This window comes from Leptodactylus fuscus, chromosome 7 (genome assembly GCF_031893055.1).
Source record: "Leptodactylus fuscus isolate aLepFus1 chromosome 7, aLepFus1.hap2, whole genome shotgun sequence".
Classification (NCBI taxonomy): domain Eukaryota; kingdom Metazoa; phylum Chordata; class Amphibia; order Anura; family Leptodactylidae; genus Leptodactylus; species Leptodactylus fuscus.
Window position 1 is genome coordinate 36,009,780 of NC_134271.1, and position 15,048 is coordinate 36,024,827.

Sequence of the window (15,048 nt, forward strand, 5' to 3'; positions counted from 1 at the left end):
GCAAGGTGGGGTATCTGTTAAACTGTGGGAAGCGATTGAATAGTGCAACACCTTCCTATATGGCACTGACAACTCGGGATATTGATCAGACAATCTTAAGCATATAAGACAGACAAAATATAACATCTGTTTATACAAGTAACCTTGAAGAAAGCAAAGAAAGTAGAACCTTAAAAGATTGACTTGACAAAGGCAATTCTCTAATGTCCTTATATTATATATCATTGTACCCTGAACTCTGTATTACAGAGTTATGTGGAATATGTTAGCACTTTATAAGCAAGTATTATTATTTGCTTAGGTTGCATTTGTCTAACCTGGCACCTCCGAGATAAGGCATACAGCACATAGGAAGGTAGACAACACAATATTACACTACATTAAGAAATAGCTTTATTAATATAATTAAAAACAATACATTTAATATAATCAAACAATGGATCATACAGTGCGCAATAGTAGTGTCAAACACCGGTAGAAGAACAAGTAAAAAAAAAATGTTAGTAAGTAAGTAAAAGGAAATGTTCACTACAAGTACTAAACGGTGTACGTATTTATTCCATGGGGAAATTACTAAAGAAATTAATCCTGTACTATAACCTGGGGTATGGGTGAAAGAACAGATCTATTCATAATAGTAATATAGTAGAAAAACCGCTAGACAAATACATACCCATAACCAAATAAAATATGACAACATATAACCAAATGTTTTGGTGTTACCTTTGTCTGGGAGTTACACTATTGGATTTTAGCCCATCTATACCAAGGTAAAGTTACATAGTTACATAGTTGATGAGGTTGGATGAAGACATCAGTCCATCAAGTCCAACCTATAACCCTACAGTGTTGATCCAGAGGAGGGCAAAAAACCCCATGAGGCTCGTGCCAATTTCCCCATTTCAGACAAAAAATTTCCTTCCCAACTCCAACCTGGCAGTCAGTATAAAAACCCTGGATCAACGTGTCCTTAAAATCTAGAGTCCATAACTTGTAAAGTTATAGTTGAAAAGGTCCAACAGGATGGGACAATAGTAAAAACAACCACTGGTGACACATATCTGGTTCTCACAGTCTGACAACCCCAAGATTATTCTTATCAAAGGAAATGTATTGGGGAGGTAAATACCCTTTTTACAGACCTAAGTTGCATAGGGCTGTTTTGAAGAACGCATGTATAGTAGATAATAGGGATAAGCCCTAGAATACCTATTAAGGTGCAGACTCATTATCACCTAAAGTGATCACCAATGATCTAGAAACTAAAAAGATCCCTATTTTCTAGTAGAATATTTTGATGGTTTTATATCTCAGTATGGATATGGTTAGCATAAGGTAAATTGTTAAGTGTCATTTTTATTGTATTTTTAAGATTATTTTCTGGAACTATAACTATCACGTAACAGTATTATAGTTTCTACCCACATAGTAGAGTATAACACTGAACTGAATGAATTTGTAGTAGGAGAGCAAATAGAAACATCATTTATATGGTAAGATGAAAAGAAAACAAATAAATTATCGTCAGTAAGCAGCACTGTATATACAGTTCACGTTGTATGGAGACCACTGGAGTAGTGGCACTATGACTTCTCAGCTCTCATTCACATCTGCTTCCAGCTCCATGCACTGTGATAATTGGTGGGGGGCTGCCGGCTGTAGGATCCCCAGAAACCTTTTATTGATGACTTTTCCTAACCCTAGTAATAAAAATCCCATTATAGATTAATGTATATGAAACAAGAGCAACAAAATCTAAATATGCAAATCTAAATGCAAATGGAAGATTAGTAGTACATTTTATTACGATATTTGATTGAAATAAAAAAAAAACCCAGAAAATTATAGACAGATATTTGGTATCAAACTCTTAACATTTACAGTGGCCATTAAATAACATAAAAATGGAAGTTTGAGCAATAGTCCAGGGACTATCGTTTAATGTATCTCTCACACTTGTTACCAAGTATGCTCATGAAAAAGGGGCATAACAAGAAATACAGGAGCCCCATAGTAATACTTGAAATGGGGCCACACTTTACCATGTACAACCTAAGGAGCAAGTTCAGAACTTGAAAAGTGTATAACACATAATGCACACTGATGCCGAAGGACAGTAATAATGCACAAAGAGATGTCACAGTTCCAAGATAATGCCAACAGTGATGTCCACTATAGAGATAATAAATATAGTGATATCCAGTACAGGGATAATGCATACGGTTATGTCACAGTACCAGGATAATGCATACAGTGATATCACAGCATTGGGATAGCAAACACAATGATAATATAGGGTGTGGGGAATCGCTCAGGTAGATGCTTGTAGCAGTGCAGGAAACAGGGACACAGACACTGGATTGCACACAAGTTCAGGCTTTATTCACATGTAACGCATACACTGCTTTTGCAAAGCCACAGGATAAACAAAAAACAAAATCCTTTTTGGCTGAGAAAACTAACAAACGTAAGGAGACTTTTCCCTGACTATACAGGAGACTGGCTACCAGTCTCCCACCTTGGCAACAACAACGGGTGACACAGTACCTGCTTTGGAGGTCCGGTCTGGACAGTTCAACTCTGTCATTATGGTGCCACACTGCTAGTCTTCACACTCAGACTGTTATTAGGGCCTGATAAGTCAGCTGACCTCCCTGGTGTGAATCCTTACCATACACCCTTTAGGTGCCTGGCTGGAATATACCTGTCTACCCAGACCACACCCATCACTCTCTCACAAGGGATAATAGGGATAGGGATAATACAAATAGTGATGATGTCCCAGTAAAGAAATGGAGGAGTGTTGAGTTTTCCAATTCTTCCATCATCCATAGTTATGATTAACTTAGCTATCGCTATGTGAAGACAGGACTCCATAGTTAAGGGGATTTTCCCATCTCACTGTTTCAGCTCTGCCTGTAATTCTCTTCATCTCATTTTCTGTATTTCTCCTCCCTTCCCCTCTCTCTTGCTAAACGGGCCGGAGAAGGCTCACAACACTTATACAGATCAGATAATATGCACAAGCTTGTACAGAATGGACTCTGTGTTATCTATGTGTTTACATAGAGAGATAAGAGACTTGGCTTTATCAGCAAAGTGCAATTAGCTGAATGATTGTCCTGCTGGCACTGAGTAAGTGATGTCACGTGTCCTGTTTCCCAGGTCTGTGGTTATAGCAATGCTGTGTAAACAATGGGAGGAATAAGGTCACATAGCAGGCCCATAGTAGCTTTTGTGTCTGCTACCCTAGCAGTTACTTCCCATGTTATGAAGAGAGCTAAAGATAAATCACTGAATGGAATATTAAAACCTCACCTCAAGGGGACATCAAATACTTAAACTTAATAATTATTTGTAAGGTTTTCCTGAGATCTTAGGAATATGATTTACTCCAGTAATTTAACTTCAGTACAGCGAGTCCACAAACATTGTAATATATGTTACAATGGTTAATAGGGTATGTAGCGCTATATTTGTATCGCGTATAGATGTCCATAAATGAACTACATGTAGTAAAATCTATGTACACAGCTGTGTGCATTACAAAGTTTATTCACTATGCCAAAAGTGGATTAGCCCTATTATTAATGGACAATTCTTTAAACAAATATCTACAAATTTCATAGAAAGTGATGCATTTCCATCAAATGATTAACTCCTTTGCTCAATTTATTGCAACATTAATCATCCATAATTACTGATCACTTGATATGTGATAGCAATGTGGAAGCTTAAATCTGTGTTTATTAGATAACACCCAAGTTATTAGGCCATGAATTCAGTGGAGATCAATACTGAACAGCTTCCTGATGGTTGCATTGTAACTTTCCTTCCTCAAGAGATACATGAGTATGTGGCAGCTTTGTGCTATACTTTATAGCTACCAAAGACTGTGCATGAAATCTACAAAGGCACATATCTCTTTACTGTTTCTGGGGTGAGCATTGTGTGATTGTAGAGGAAGGAGCAAATTCTTTAGGATATGAAACAGACTATTAAGTCTCTGCTCTTCCTGAAGTCAGCTCCACTCTAGAGATCTGACTTTTCTATTCACACCACAATGATAGACTGTAGACCCTCTAACATTCAGAAGATTTTATGGGCGATTATCAACTGGGATAGTGCTAGAGGTAGAAGAGTATCCTCCTTGTTTCTATTTGATACTATGGTGTGTCAAAGAGTAGTACCCTGTTATACAGTATACAGAAGAAATAATATATTCATTCCAATGTTAGCAGATTTGTTGACGTGGGTGAATAATGCAAATACAGAATACAATGTATATTTTATATATTTTATACATATACATTTTTCATATAGTTAGGCCTTATCAGGCCTTATCAGCCTGATTAGTAGCCAAACCTTTTTGTATAGTTTAGAAATTTAGAATTTACAATTAAATTCATATACAAAAAGTCAGTTCTAAACCAAATAAAAACTTGCTCAAAAACATGCGCAATAAACTAAATACTGACTGTTGGGAACTTAGCATTTTTTTTAGCATGTTAAAAATAATTTCCATATTTAATGCTAGATTTCTAAATTTGGAAAATCTGCAAGTTTCCCATGTTAAGGAGAGAATCTTTTAAAATAGAACATAAATTTCAGATCACCAGCTATATAAACACCTATAAAATTAATCTGCTTGTGGCACAAAACTGCTAGTCTGATTGACGGCTGTGATTATAGTGTCTCTCTGCAAACAGAATGGGATCGCTCACTGACACTGATAGAAACCTAATACTTGTATTTATCAAAATGCCATTTAGTATGAGTATATGCAACACACTGAAAGAACCTGTAAGGTGCAAACCAGTATGCACAAATGAACTCTCTGTTTCACGGTGAAGAATGAAGTAAACCATAGGCCCTGAGGTGTCCCTTGCCGCCATTTTCCAGTGCTCCTCCATCTTCTCTCATAATCATCTGCCCACCTAGTAATGATATTCATAAACAGATTGGGGGTGAGACTAGATTTGTCCCACAATTTGGGATTCAACTGTTTGGAGATATAGAGTTAAGACATTAATTCCAGTGGTATAATGAAAGGGTTAACATCTAACTCCCTTTTGCTGCCCATTTCTTAGGTGGTCCAGGTTAGTTGAGGACTAGCCTGTTTCCCTAGTGGTAATTCCTGGTGTTTATTTCTCCAGACTCTTTTCTATAACTTATCTCCTTGAGAGGAAGCCGAGCATGTTGTGCTCACCACATTCATCTCTCCTTTCATTCCCTGCACTAATCACGGATATCAGAGCAGGGCAAGAATACAGAGGACCGTCAGTGATTAAACAGCCAAACTGCATTTCTTCTATGATCAGATGAAGCCAAGATACTTTACTTGATTTTCCTTCCCCCACAGTTTAGGGTTTCAGTAAGTAACAGTAGCACTTTACTTATTTAAAGAGGACCTTTCACCATCTCCGCCAACTTCAGTTCTTAGCATATGCTCAAGTGATCCCAATTACGGTTGGTAAATATTCTGTAGCCGTCAACATTCCTGAGCAATAAATGCAATACTTAGACTTTGTATGCTCAGGTGGATGGTGTCAGGCAGGGGCAGACAAAGGGATGTGATGCAGAGCTCCAATCATGGTAGATCTGAATACCTTCTACTTTACACACTACGGTTGAACAAAGGTGTACGCCATCAAGTTCAAAGAAGGATACCTTAACCTTATCTCAAGAATGTACAGTATACTTTAGTATTCAAAATTGAAGGGATGTTCCCATAATGACAGTGGGTTCCTGCCTATACAGAGGGGATATGTGTGCTTGAGATAGCTGAGCACAGTTGGTTTTTCTTCCCCAGACCATAAAGTTGAACAGATTGTCAGTGTGTATTCGTGACTACCACCACATTCACACAGGGAAACAGGAAACCAAGGTTTTTGGGATCAACTGTAGCCCCAAAAATCAGATCCCTATCAATTATTAACTATGCTATGAATATAGTAAAGGACAAGTTGCCGTTTCATGAATATCCCTTTAATTTCTTGACATTCCTCATATGTAGATGTTTCAATCTCTTCTCCAATCACAACGCTTTGAAGTCCAAAATATTCAAAAGCCTTGGAGAAAGTATTACAAAAAAAAAAACAACAAACTGATAATAGTTCAGAAAGTATACTGATGGCATTTTGATATAAATTCCCAATTTTGAACTTTTCCGCGAACCTTCATTCTTCACTTCCCTCCATATCATCAGAAGTTGGAAAAATTGTAAGTTTGCGGAAACAGTCTTCTGAGTTTTCCTTCAATAAATGTTGCACACACAGTATGTCACCATAAAGTAGTTTGATGTTGTGAAATTTCTCTATTATGAAGTTGAATGTTAAATGATGATCTAAATAATACAACGATGTATACGAAGGGACAAATATTTGCAATTCTAATAGTACAGAATTAGGTAAAAATGCAAAGAACAAGGCCAGGGGCAATAAATATTGTTCACCATTTTGTCGGACATGTACCACTATAAACTTGAGAAATAGGGAACAGTGGGAATACAAAGGTGACCATCACTCATTCCAATACAATATCTACCTAGTCAACCAATACAAAACAAAAGGCTATAAATCCACAAAGCTTGAAGAAAGATTTACAGATATTGGACTACCGGATCGAGGATTTCAGACTTTTGATTTAACTGCATTCAAATTGTAAAATGAACATATAACTTTCTTTTTTAACAAAGGATTGAATTTTCCTCCTACTCAAAATATGTCTTTTTGATCGACTAAAAGATGTGACCCTGTTTTCTGCAAATGATTGAATTGAAGGATTGCGGCAGCATATTAACTTTGCAATCCTTCTAACTGGAAAATGACACAAGAAAGTGATTCTGGCGGGTCCTATTACTTTAACTAAAGATTCATTTAATTCTGTCTATGTCGACTTTGAAATTCTGGCCACAAAACAGGCCTTACATAGACTTATTAAGGGAAAAATTATAATTTAAGGGTTTTAGAATTACTCCGTTTATAATCTGTTCCAGATACAGGTACCCACCTACCATGTGTCATTTGTGCTCTTAGTAGAGAGGCTTTTGGACCCTTAAGGCACAAGGACTGCACACCCCATAGCTACTCTCTTCCGTCAGCTTGTAATGATTAGAGATGAGCGAGTAGTATTCGATCGAGTAGGTATTCGATCGAATACTACGGTATTCGAAATACTCATACTCGATCGAGTACCACTCGCTATTCGAATGGAAAAGTTCGATGCAGAACCAGCATTGATTGGTCGAATGCTATACAGTCGGCCAATCAACGCTGGTTCTTCTCCTACCTTTAGAAGTCTTCTCCGTGCAGCTTCCCTGCGTTGTCTTCCGGCTCTGAATTCACTCTGCCAGGCATCGGGCCTGGGCAGAGCCGACTGCGCATGCCCACTTGTAGTGCAGACATGCGCAGTCGGCTCTGCCCAGGCCCGATGCCTGTCAGAGTGAATTCAGAGCCGGAAGATGCCGTGGGGACGCTGCACGGAGAAGACTTCTCGGAGGATCCAGCCCGACCCTCACTTGTGGACTTGGTAAGTATAATTTGATCGAATGTTGCCTACCCCTGAAATGAGCATTTTCCCCCCATAAACTATAATAGGGTTTGATATTCGATACGAGTAGTCAAATATTGAGGGGCTCTTCAAAACGAATATCGAATCTCGAACATTTTACTGTTTGCTCATCTCTAGTAATGATATTTCTGGCACTAAAACTATCATAAGTCATGAAGAACTAGTTAAATATTTTTTTATCATTTGCTAATAATTAAAGCTATAATTGAATAGTTATGCCAGCTATGAGAGGAGAAAATGCATGTACAGCAATGTGCATAAACAATAAAGTATTTTATACCAACGGTATTTGATCATTCTCATCCTAACAAAGATGCCCACGTAAAGACCAGCATGATGAATCTCAGTGGAGAAATTAATGACCTTTTCTCTTTTATGGTCCTAATGAATATGTGACCTGCAATCCTTTAACTAGACCATCTGATGGGATTTGTTACTTGAAAGCTTGGCAAAGAAACGCTGCAGCCTTTTTTGTCCTTTATAATTGAAATAAAAGGCTATGTCCATGTTTGCCACAATTTCTTTAATGGAAAATGAAATATCTTTGCAAACGCAATGTGTTTTCTCTACTGCAGAGGAGCTGCAGAGGAATTGAACCCTTAATTCATGGTAACAACATAAATCTTACGTTATCCAACAGCGAATAAAATAATTCAATTAGATTCTTTTAGTATGACGCCAAGTAATATGAAGTATTACCATGTGATAAGCAGCTATGCTCTTCAACTAGGTATTTATAGAGGAGGGAATAAATGGCGTCTGCTTATAAATCTGCTAATTATTACCCTGATAAAACGGGCACGGCCTGGTGGGACTAATTGGTGATGATTGGTAACCTCTACTGACATTGCTATAGGTTGCCCCCTCCTATAAAATATAAGAGGACATTCAGACTATGCCATGAGATGGAGCGAGGCCATGGTGCTTCAAGCTATGCGATACAATGTTATGATATAAGAAGATGACTTAAAGGATAGTTATTAGAGATGAACGAACAGTAATATGTTCAAGGTTCGATATTCGTTTCGAGTAGCTCCTCAATATTCGACTATCAAACTATCGACTATTCAAATTGAATATTGAACCCTATTATAGTCTATGGGGGGAAAATGCTCGTTTCAGGGGTAGGCAACATTCGATCAAATTATACTTACCAAGTCCATGAGTGAGGGTCGGGCTGGATCCTCCAAGAAGTCTTCTCTGTGCAGCGTCCGCGCGGCATCTTCTGGCTCTGAATTCACTCTGCCAGGCATCGGGTCTGGGCAGAGCCGACTGCGCATGCCCACACTACAAGCGGACTTGCGCAGTCGGCTCTGCCCCCAGGCCTGATGCCTGGCAGAGTGAATGAAGAGCCGGAAGACGCCACGGGGAAGCTGCACGGAGAAGACTTCTCGGAGGATCCAGCCTGACCCTCACTCGTGGACTTGGTAAGTGTAATTTGAACAGCGAGTGGTACTCGATCGAGTACTTCGAATACCGTAGTATTCGATCGAATACCTACTCGATCAAGTACTACTCGCTCATCTCTAATAGTTATAATTTAATAATTCTGAAGGTTTTTTTATACATCTCTAGTGCAAAACCTATTTCTGGACTCTTCGCCAGGCTAGCTATGATTTTGTGCAGTGCATATTATAATATCTTACTTACTCATACAGACTAATATCTGATCTGAAAAATTTCTTGTGGCTAGGATAAATGTGATCTATATTATCAGTTATGTGGTTTTCATATCAGGGTTCAATTTGCAGAAGTAATAGTATTGTGTTACATATAAATGATATTCTAGAATGTCAGTGTTTTATGTATGTTTTCTCACTGACATAGCGCCTAAGGTCAGATGATCTAAGACTGTTGTTGACATAATTAAAGGAATCTCAGCATGTCATATACGAAATAATGATAGAGTTACAGAAGCAACTCTCTGCCCTGTTCTCTAATTTACCAGTTTATAGTTTCAGTTACTCCGTATCCCATAAATCCAAGTACCTGTTAATTAGAAGTCCTAAACGTAAAGATAGCCAATTTAATATAGTCCCATTGCTATGGTTATGCTATATAATACACTTCAGCATTTATTTGACTGTTAAATCACACAGCTGTAGGCTTTATAACTTTATTGCATGCCAGTACAGTATAATAACCTATAAAAATTTTATTGCGGATGTTCATTTAGCGTAATGTAAAGATAATTTATATTATACATGGTATCTCCTTACAATATGCCCCAGACTTCAGATGTTTATTAAGTCCTGTAACTTCACTTGATGGTGGAAATTGGGGCCGCTGCATATTTTATAGGTAGCTGCTTTTATGCTATGCCCAGATCAAGGTACGAACAGTGATGGCAATTTTAGTGCATTTTATTCTTGGTTGTTAAAATGTGCCTTCACAATAACAGCTTGACAGTGACTCTAAATACTGAATTTGCCTCCAAAAATGCAGGAACTGGCAGGTAACAGAGAACTATCTAAAACTCACAAAGCACTGAGAGATAGATCTAAGGCACACCAAATGTTTTCACCAATTCCCCACCACAAAGCTAGTTGGACTTGAGCTAAATTTGGTTTAAATAGGTTTATTAGTGTGAGAAATAGACACATTACCAAGTGAAATCAAGACAGAACACACAGTAAATACTCACACTGCAGATCTTAGCAGGAGAGTGGAATAAATGTGTCCAGGTTGAGGGCAATCCGAGAGTTCACAGTCAAAGCCAAAATCAGAAAATAACCAAGTATCTGGGAAACTAGACAAGGTCAGTAGTAGAGCAAACAAAGAGGTATGAACTAGTAACAATTAACTAATAGCAGGCACATGGAGAGTTCAAATCGGACTCAATATCCCTTCTCTTCTGGCGATTGGTTCAGCATCTCAGAGCTCTGATAGCTGCAGAAAGCTTCATATGTCTGTACGGCAACCTTAAAGCAACAGCAGTACTGAGATTTGTAACAGAATTCATAGGTGAAGTAACTATATGTTGTCTTCCTCTTGTAATCTAAGATTTTAAATTTATAGAGCAATAATAGGTCATAATTCATTGTCATGGGACCAAAATCTTGATCTCTTAGTCATAGGTCGGTGTTTGTAAATACTGGAGTATTGACCCCTTATGTTAACTTTGATTTGATTTAAGACTCCAGTTTCACTTTAAACTAGTTGAACACAATATAACAAGGTGCTAACGGCACCCCTGACAGGCTGCAGCCAAAACACAGTCACTGGATGCCCACACATAGACACAGATAGGATACAAATCTTGTGACCCAGTATAGAAAAATCATGTAGTTTTGAAAAGCTTGTTATCTCATGCCACACATATAGCGACAGGTATACCCAAAAGATTAAGTAAGTAATGAAACATGTGTAAGGGTTCTGTAATTTTCTCCCTCTTGGTTCAATGGCAGCTAATCACTGTGACACAGCCCTCCCCATCCTCGCCCTCTCACTGAGCAGGGACATATCTGATTGAATCAATGCCTGTAGCTGCAATGCAGTAAAGCTTAAACATTCCTGCTAATTGCTCCAGAGATAAGATCTAGCAAAGAGGTGATATTTGCAAGATCTGTAACGGGGCCCTTAAATATTGTATGTCAGTTGTCAATATGTCTACTCATGCTAAACAGACTTTTTTCTTTGGACTCATCTCACTCTAGAGAATCAGAGCCTTTGCGACCTTTGTGTCTTATATAATTATACCATAAGTGGACACTCAGGGGAAAGGATCACAGTGGAAGATGCTTGTGCGGGTCCCTTTCCTTCAATGACAACAAAGCTGCTCAAAGATATAATCCCATATTAGAGACATGATGCCTATACAGCACTGATACATTAGGAACACATAGCATTCAAACACAGAAACAAGTTGTATAATGTGCTGGTGCAAGATATCGAACTATCAGCTGTAAGCATGAGATCCTACCAAAGGAACTATCACATGTTATCGTGATAGCTGCATATGTCCCTCACCTCTGCAAAAAGCTGATTCTGCCTGTTATGTGTACATGATTTGCCCCCCTCCTCATATCCTCCAACCGCGGTCAGGCTGTTTTATGAACATCACTTCGCACAGAGAACTAAATGATCCTGAAGTTTTTTCTTTCTTTTTTAGTTGCTATGACTCCTATTATCTCTCTGTTTACTATGAGCTTGTATGTGTTCCCTCTTGCTATATACTGCTGTACTATCCATGATGCTGTATCACACTGAATTTCCCCATGGTTGGGGGCAACATGGTGGCTCAGTGGTTAGCACTGCAGCCTTGCAGCGCTGGAGTCCTGGGTGTTTGAATCCCGCCAGGAACGACATCTGCAAGCAGTTTGTATGCTCTCCCTGTGTTTGCGTTGATTTCCTCCGATTGTACAAAAAACATACTTAAAATGGAAAAAACATGTACATTGTAATCCCTATATGGGGCTCACAATCTACATTTACAAAAAAAAAAAATCCCCATGGTGGGACTACTAAAGGATTATCTTATCTTATCTTAATCATACATTTTCAGACAACTTTGTTAAGGTTCTTTCCCATCTTACCTAGCCAACCTGTACCCTGTTGTGCACTGACAAGGTAGAAACTGAAGAGTATATTATTTCCATATACTCTTCACTTGTTCCATAACATTGCCTGATCTCCTGATTGTGGGCCACTGCTTTCTTCCCTCTGGGCCCCTGTGCAATTGCCTAGGTGGTATTTCTGCCCCTGTGTTCACTCATTTAACATACAGTATTTCACTTTTCTATGTTATCACTAGGCCTAAAGGGTATGTCAATGCAAGATACCATACACGTGCCTTGTAGATAAACAAGTAATCTGCAAACTGAATTTCAAGCTGTACAACAATTTGGTTCAGTCTTCACATTACCATAAAAATAATGTAATAAACTATAAAATAATATACCGGATAATCCACCATCACTGTCACCGCATTCCTGGTATCATAAATAAGGATATATACTTCAAGATGGCTGGGAGTGACTACGAGAGAACTGAAACATTCTGTGTTGTAGTAGCCTTTAATAATACATTGAGATGTCTAATGAAGTAGAAAGACTACAAAGTAAAGTCTATCCGGAGTTTCTTCGGAGGGTAGTTTGAAAAGGATCTTAGCTTTCTCTTTGTAGACATATCATTACTATGTTTTGTTTGTTTTGGTCTTAAGTTTTGTTCAACTGGGGCAAAGTACTGCAGTCCAAGTACTGTAAAAAGAAGAATAATCTTGAAGTAAATCCACAGCTCCTCTCTTGCCTATAGGTTGTGTCTGGTTCAAATGATTGGGGCTTAGCTGCGATACAGGACACAACCCATGATCAAATTTGCGCAGTTTCTGGACAAAAAGTGGTTTTTATACTCTAATTCTGGAAAATTGGCACAAAAAACACAATTATCTATTTTTTTGTTTTTGTTTTTACTGATTTGGTTTATCATTGGGTAAGTTTGTGCTTCTACTATATGCTTTCTATTGTATTGACATATATATATATATATATATATATATATATATATATATATATTTATGTTTCTATGTATATGTAAAGATAACAGTGATTTCCCAGAATATATATGAATATACAAGGATATTTCAGTGTCAATTTATTCAAAAGTTATTGTATTTATTTCTTATTGCTGCATTTATCTATCACACAGTTAAATATATCATATATTCTGTGCATATTTTGTAAATGGTATACATTTCCGATTATTATTGCTGTTTTATATATGTCTAATGATAGTGATTTTAAGAAATCTGTCACTGACAATTGTTTTTTATTGACAGTGCATTGCACAGTGTTATGATGTGAATATGTCAAGTGTGCACTTATATGAAACAAACATTCAGGATCTCTTCTTCCTCCTTACTTTATTTCTGTCTATTGTTAAAGTAACGCATAATGTATCTTTTGACAGTAGCTGTTACACTATTGCATACAACACTCGGCTTTCTTTGCCTTACGTTGTATATTTTCTATGTGTGTTTCCATCCTACTGTATATATATGAATATATATAAAGAAAAAGCATTTGGCTCTTTTTTTTTTTATTTTGTTTTAAGGTTTTATATTTGCTTTTTTTTTTTACTTGGTTTTATCTTTTTTTGTATATTTTTATTATATTTTATTTTTCCCTACCCCCTTCTTCCAAATGCTTTTTCTTTTTTCAATGAAACCAAAGCCAAAAATTCCATATCTCTCTCTTTTATTTCTGTTTTTTTGGCATCTCCCCCTCTCCTTTCGCTGATCCCTATCTATATCCACTCCTCACCCTTACCCATTTTCCCATCCTACCCATAATTGGGGTGAGATGCCTGTCACAAATTAAAAAAAAAATATAAAATTCATCCCCTTGAACCCAAACTTTTAAATTGTGGCATTTAAAACAAAATCCTCAGAAAACTTCTTTTATAATTTTTAATTTCTTTTTGTGACGTTTCTCTAAACTTGTCGTTTATTCGTTTTTTTTCTTTCTTTCTTCCTCTATCCCCCTCCCCACTCCCACTCTGTTCTGATTTTTAACCCATCCCCAAAATCCGAAGTTCCAGCACATCTGACGTTAAGCAACCAAGGTACGGATTTAATCCACTTTTTTTTTCTTTCCCTATTCCTTGATTTATTTTTCAACCCTTCATGCAGTCTTTATCTCTTCTTTCAATATCTCATCTTCTGTCTTTCATATTCTTTATCTTTCCTTCATATGTGTCTCATGCATCATTGGTTTCAATCACATTCCACTATCATGTATAACACTGGGGAAAGAGACAGGCTGCGAGTGTATTCTTTTGGATTTTACGTCCTATTGTCTATTCTCTTCTCTTTGCTGCTCTCTCTTCCTACCTTCTTTTCTCCAATCCTTGCTAACTCTCTCCCTTCCTTCATTTACCTTGATCTCCTGACTCTCCACAGAACTTCCATCATCCAATCTGCCTTCCTTCCTTCTTCTTTCTTATTTGTTGCCTTGCAAGGGAGCAGGAAGGCAGACATTGAACGTGACCAATCTCCGAGAAACAATTTATAAAAGAACAGATAACACAATACAGAAAGTATTAATAATAATAATAATAATAATCTTTACATATATATCGCCAACATATTCCGTAGCAATGTACAAATCAGAGGACACATGAATAGACAATATGAGAAATTACAGTGTGATAATGAACTATTGAATGGTAAGAAATGAATATATCAAACAAAAGTAGCGAGGGCTCTGCTCACAAGAGCTTACATTCTATGAGGAGTAAGAAGAGAGAAGTAAGATGAACTGCACTGTGATTCTGTACAGTGAAAAATTAAGAATTATAATAATGTTTAGAGATGAGCGAACATTGTTTGGATCAGCTGATCCGAACAGCACGCTCCCATAGAAATGAATGGAAGCACCTGTGACACCGGCCAGCCACCGGCAAAGTCAGCGTCACAGGTGCTTCCATTCATTTCTATGGGATCGGCTGATCCGAACAGTGTTCGCTCATCTCTAATTT

General features: G+C 37.6%; 1 protein-coding gene across 13 annotated transcripts in view; it reads left to right on the forward strand.

Moving 5' to 3' along the window:
- NRXN2 (neurexin 2) overlaps window positions 1-15,048 on the forward strand; it is a 631,600-nt gene that overhangs the window by 199,754 nt on the left and 416,798 nt on the right. For 12 of the 13 annotated variants that reach the window (XM_075281756.1, XM_075281763.1, XM_075281760.1 and 9 more), the window contains exon 5: window positions 14,104-14,133. The exons of the other annotated variant lie outside the window; for it this stretch is intronic. In XM_075281756.1, coding sequence (XP_075137857.1) covers window positions 14,104-14,133 — 30 coding nt within the window. The remainder of the gene's footprint in view (window positions 1-14,103; window positions 14,134-15,048) is intronic. 13 annotated transcript variants of the gene reach the window in all.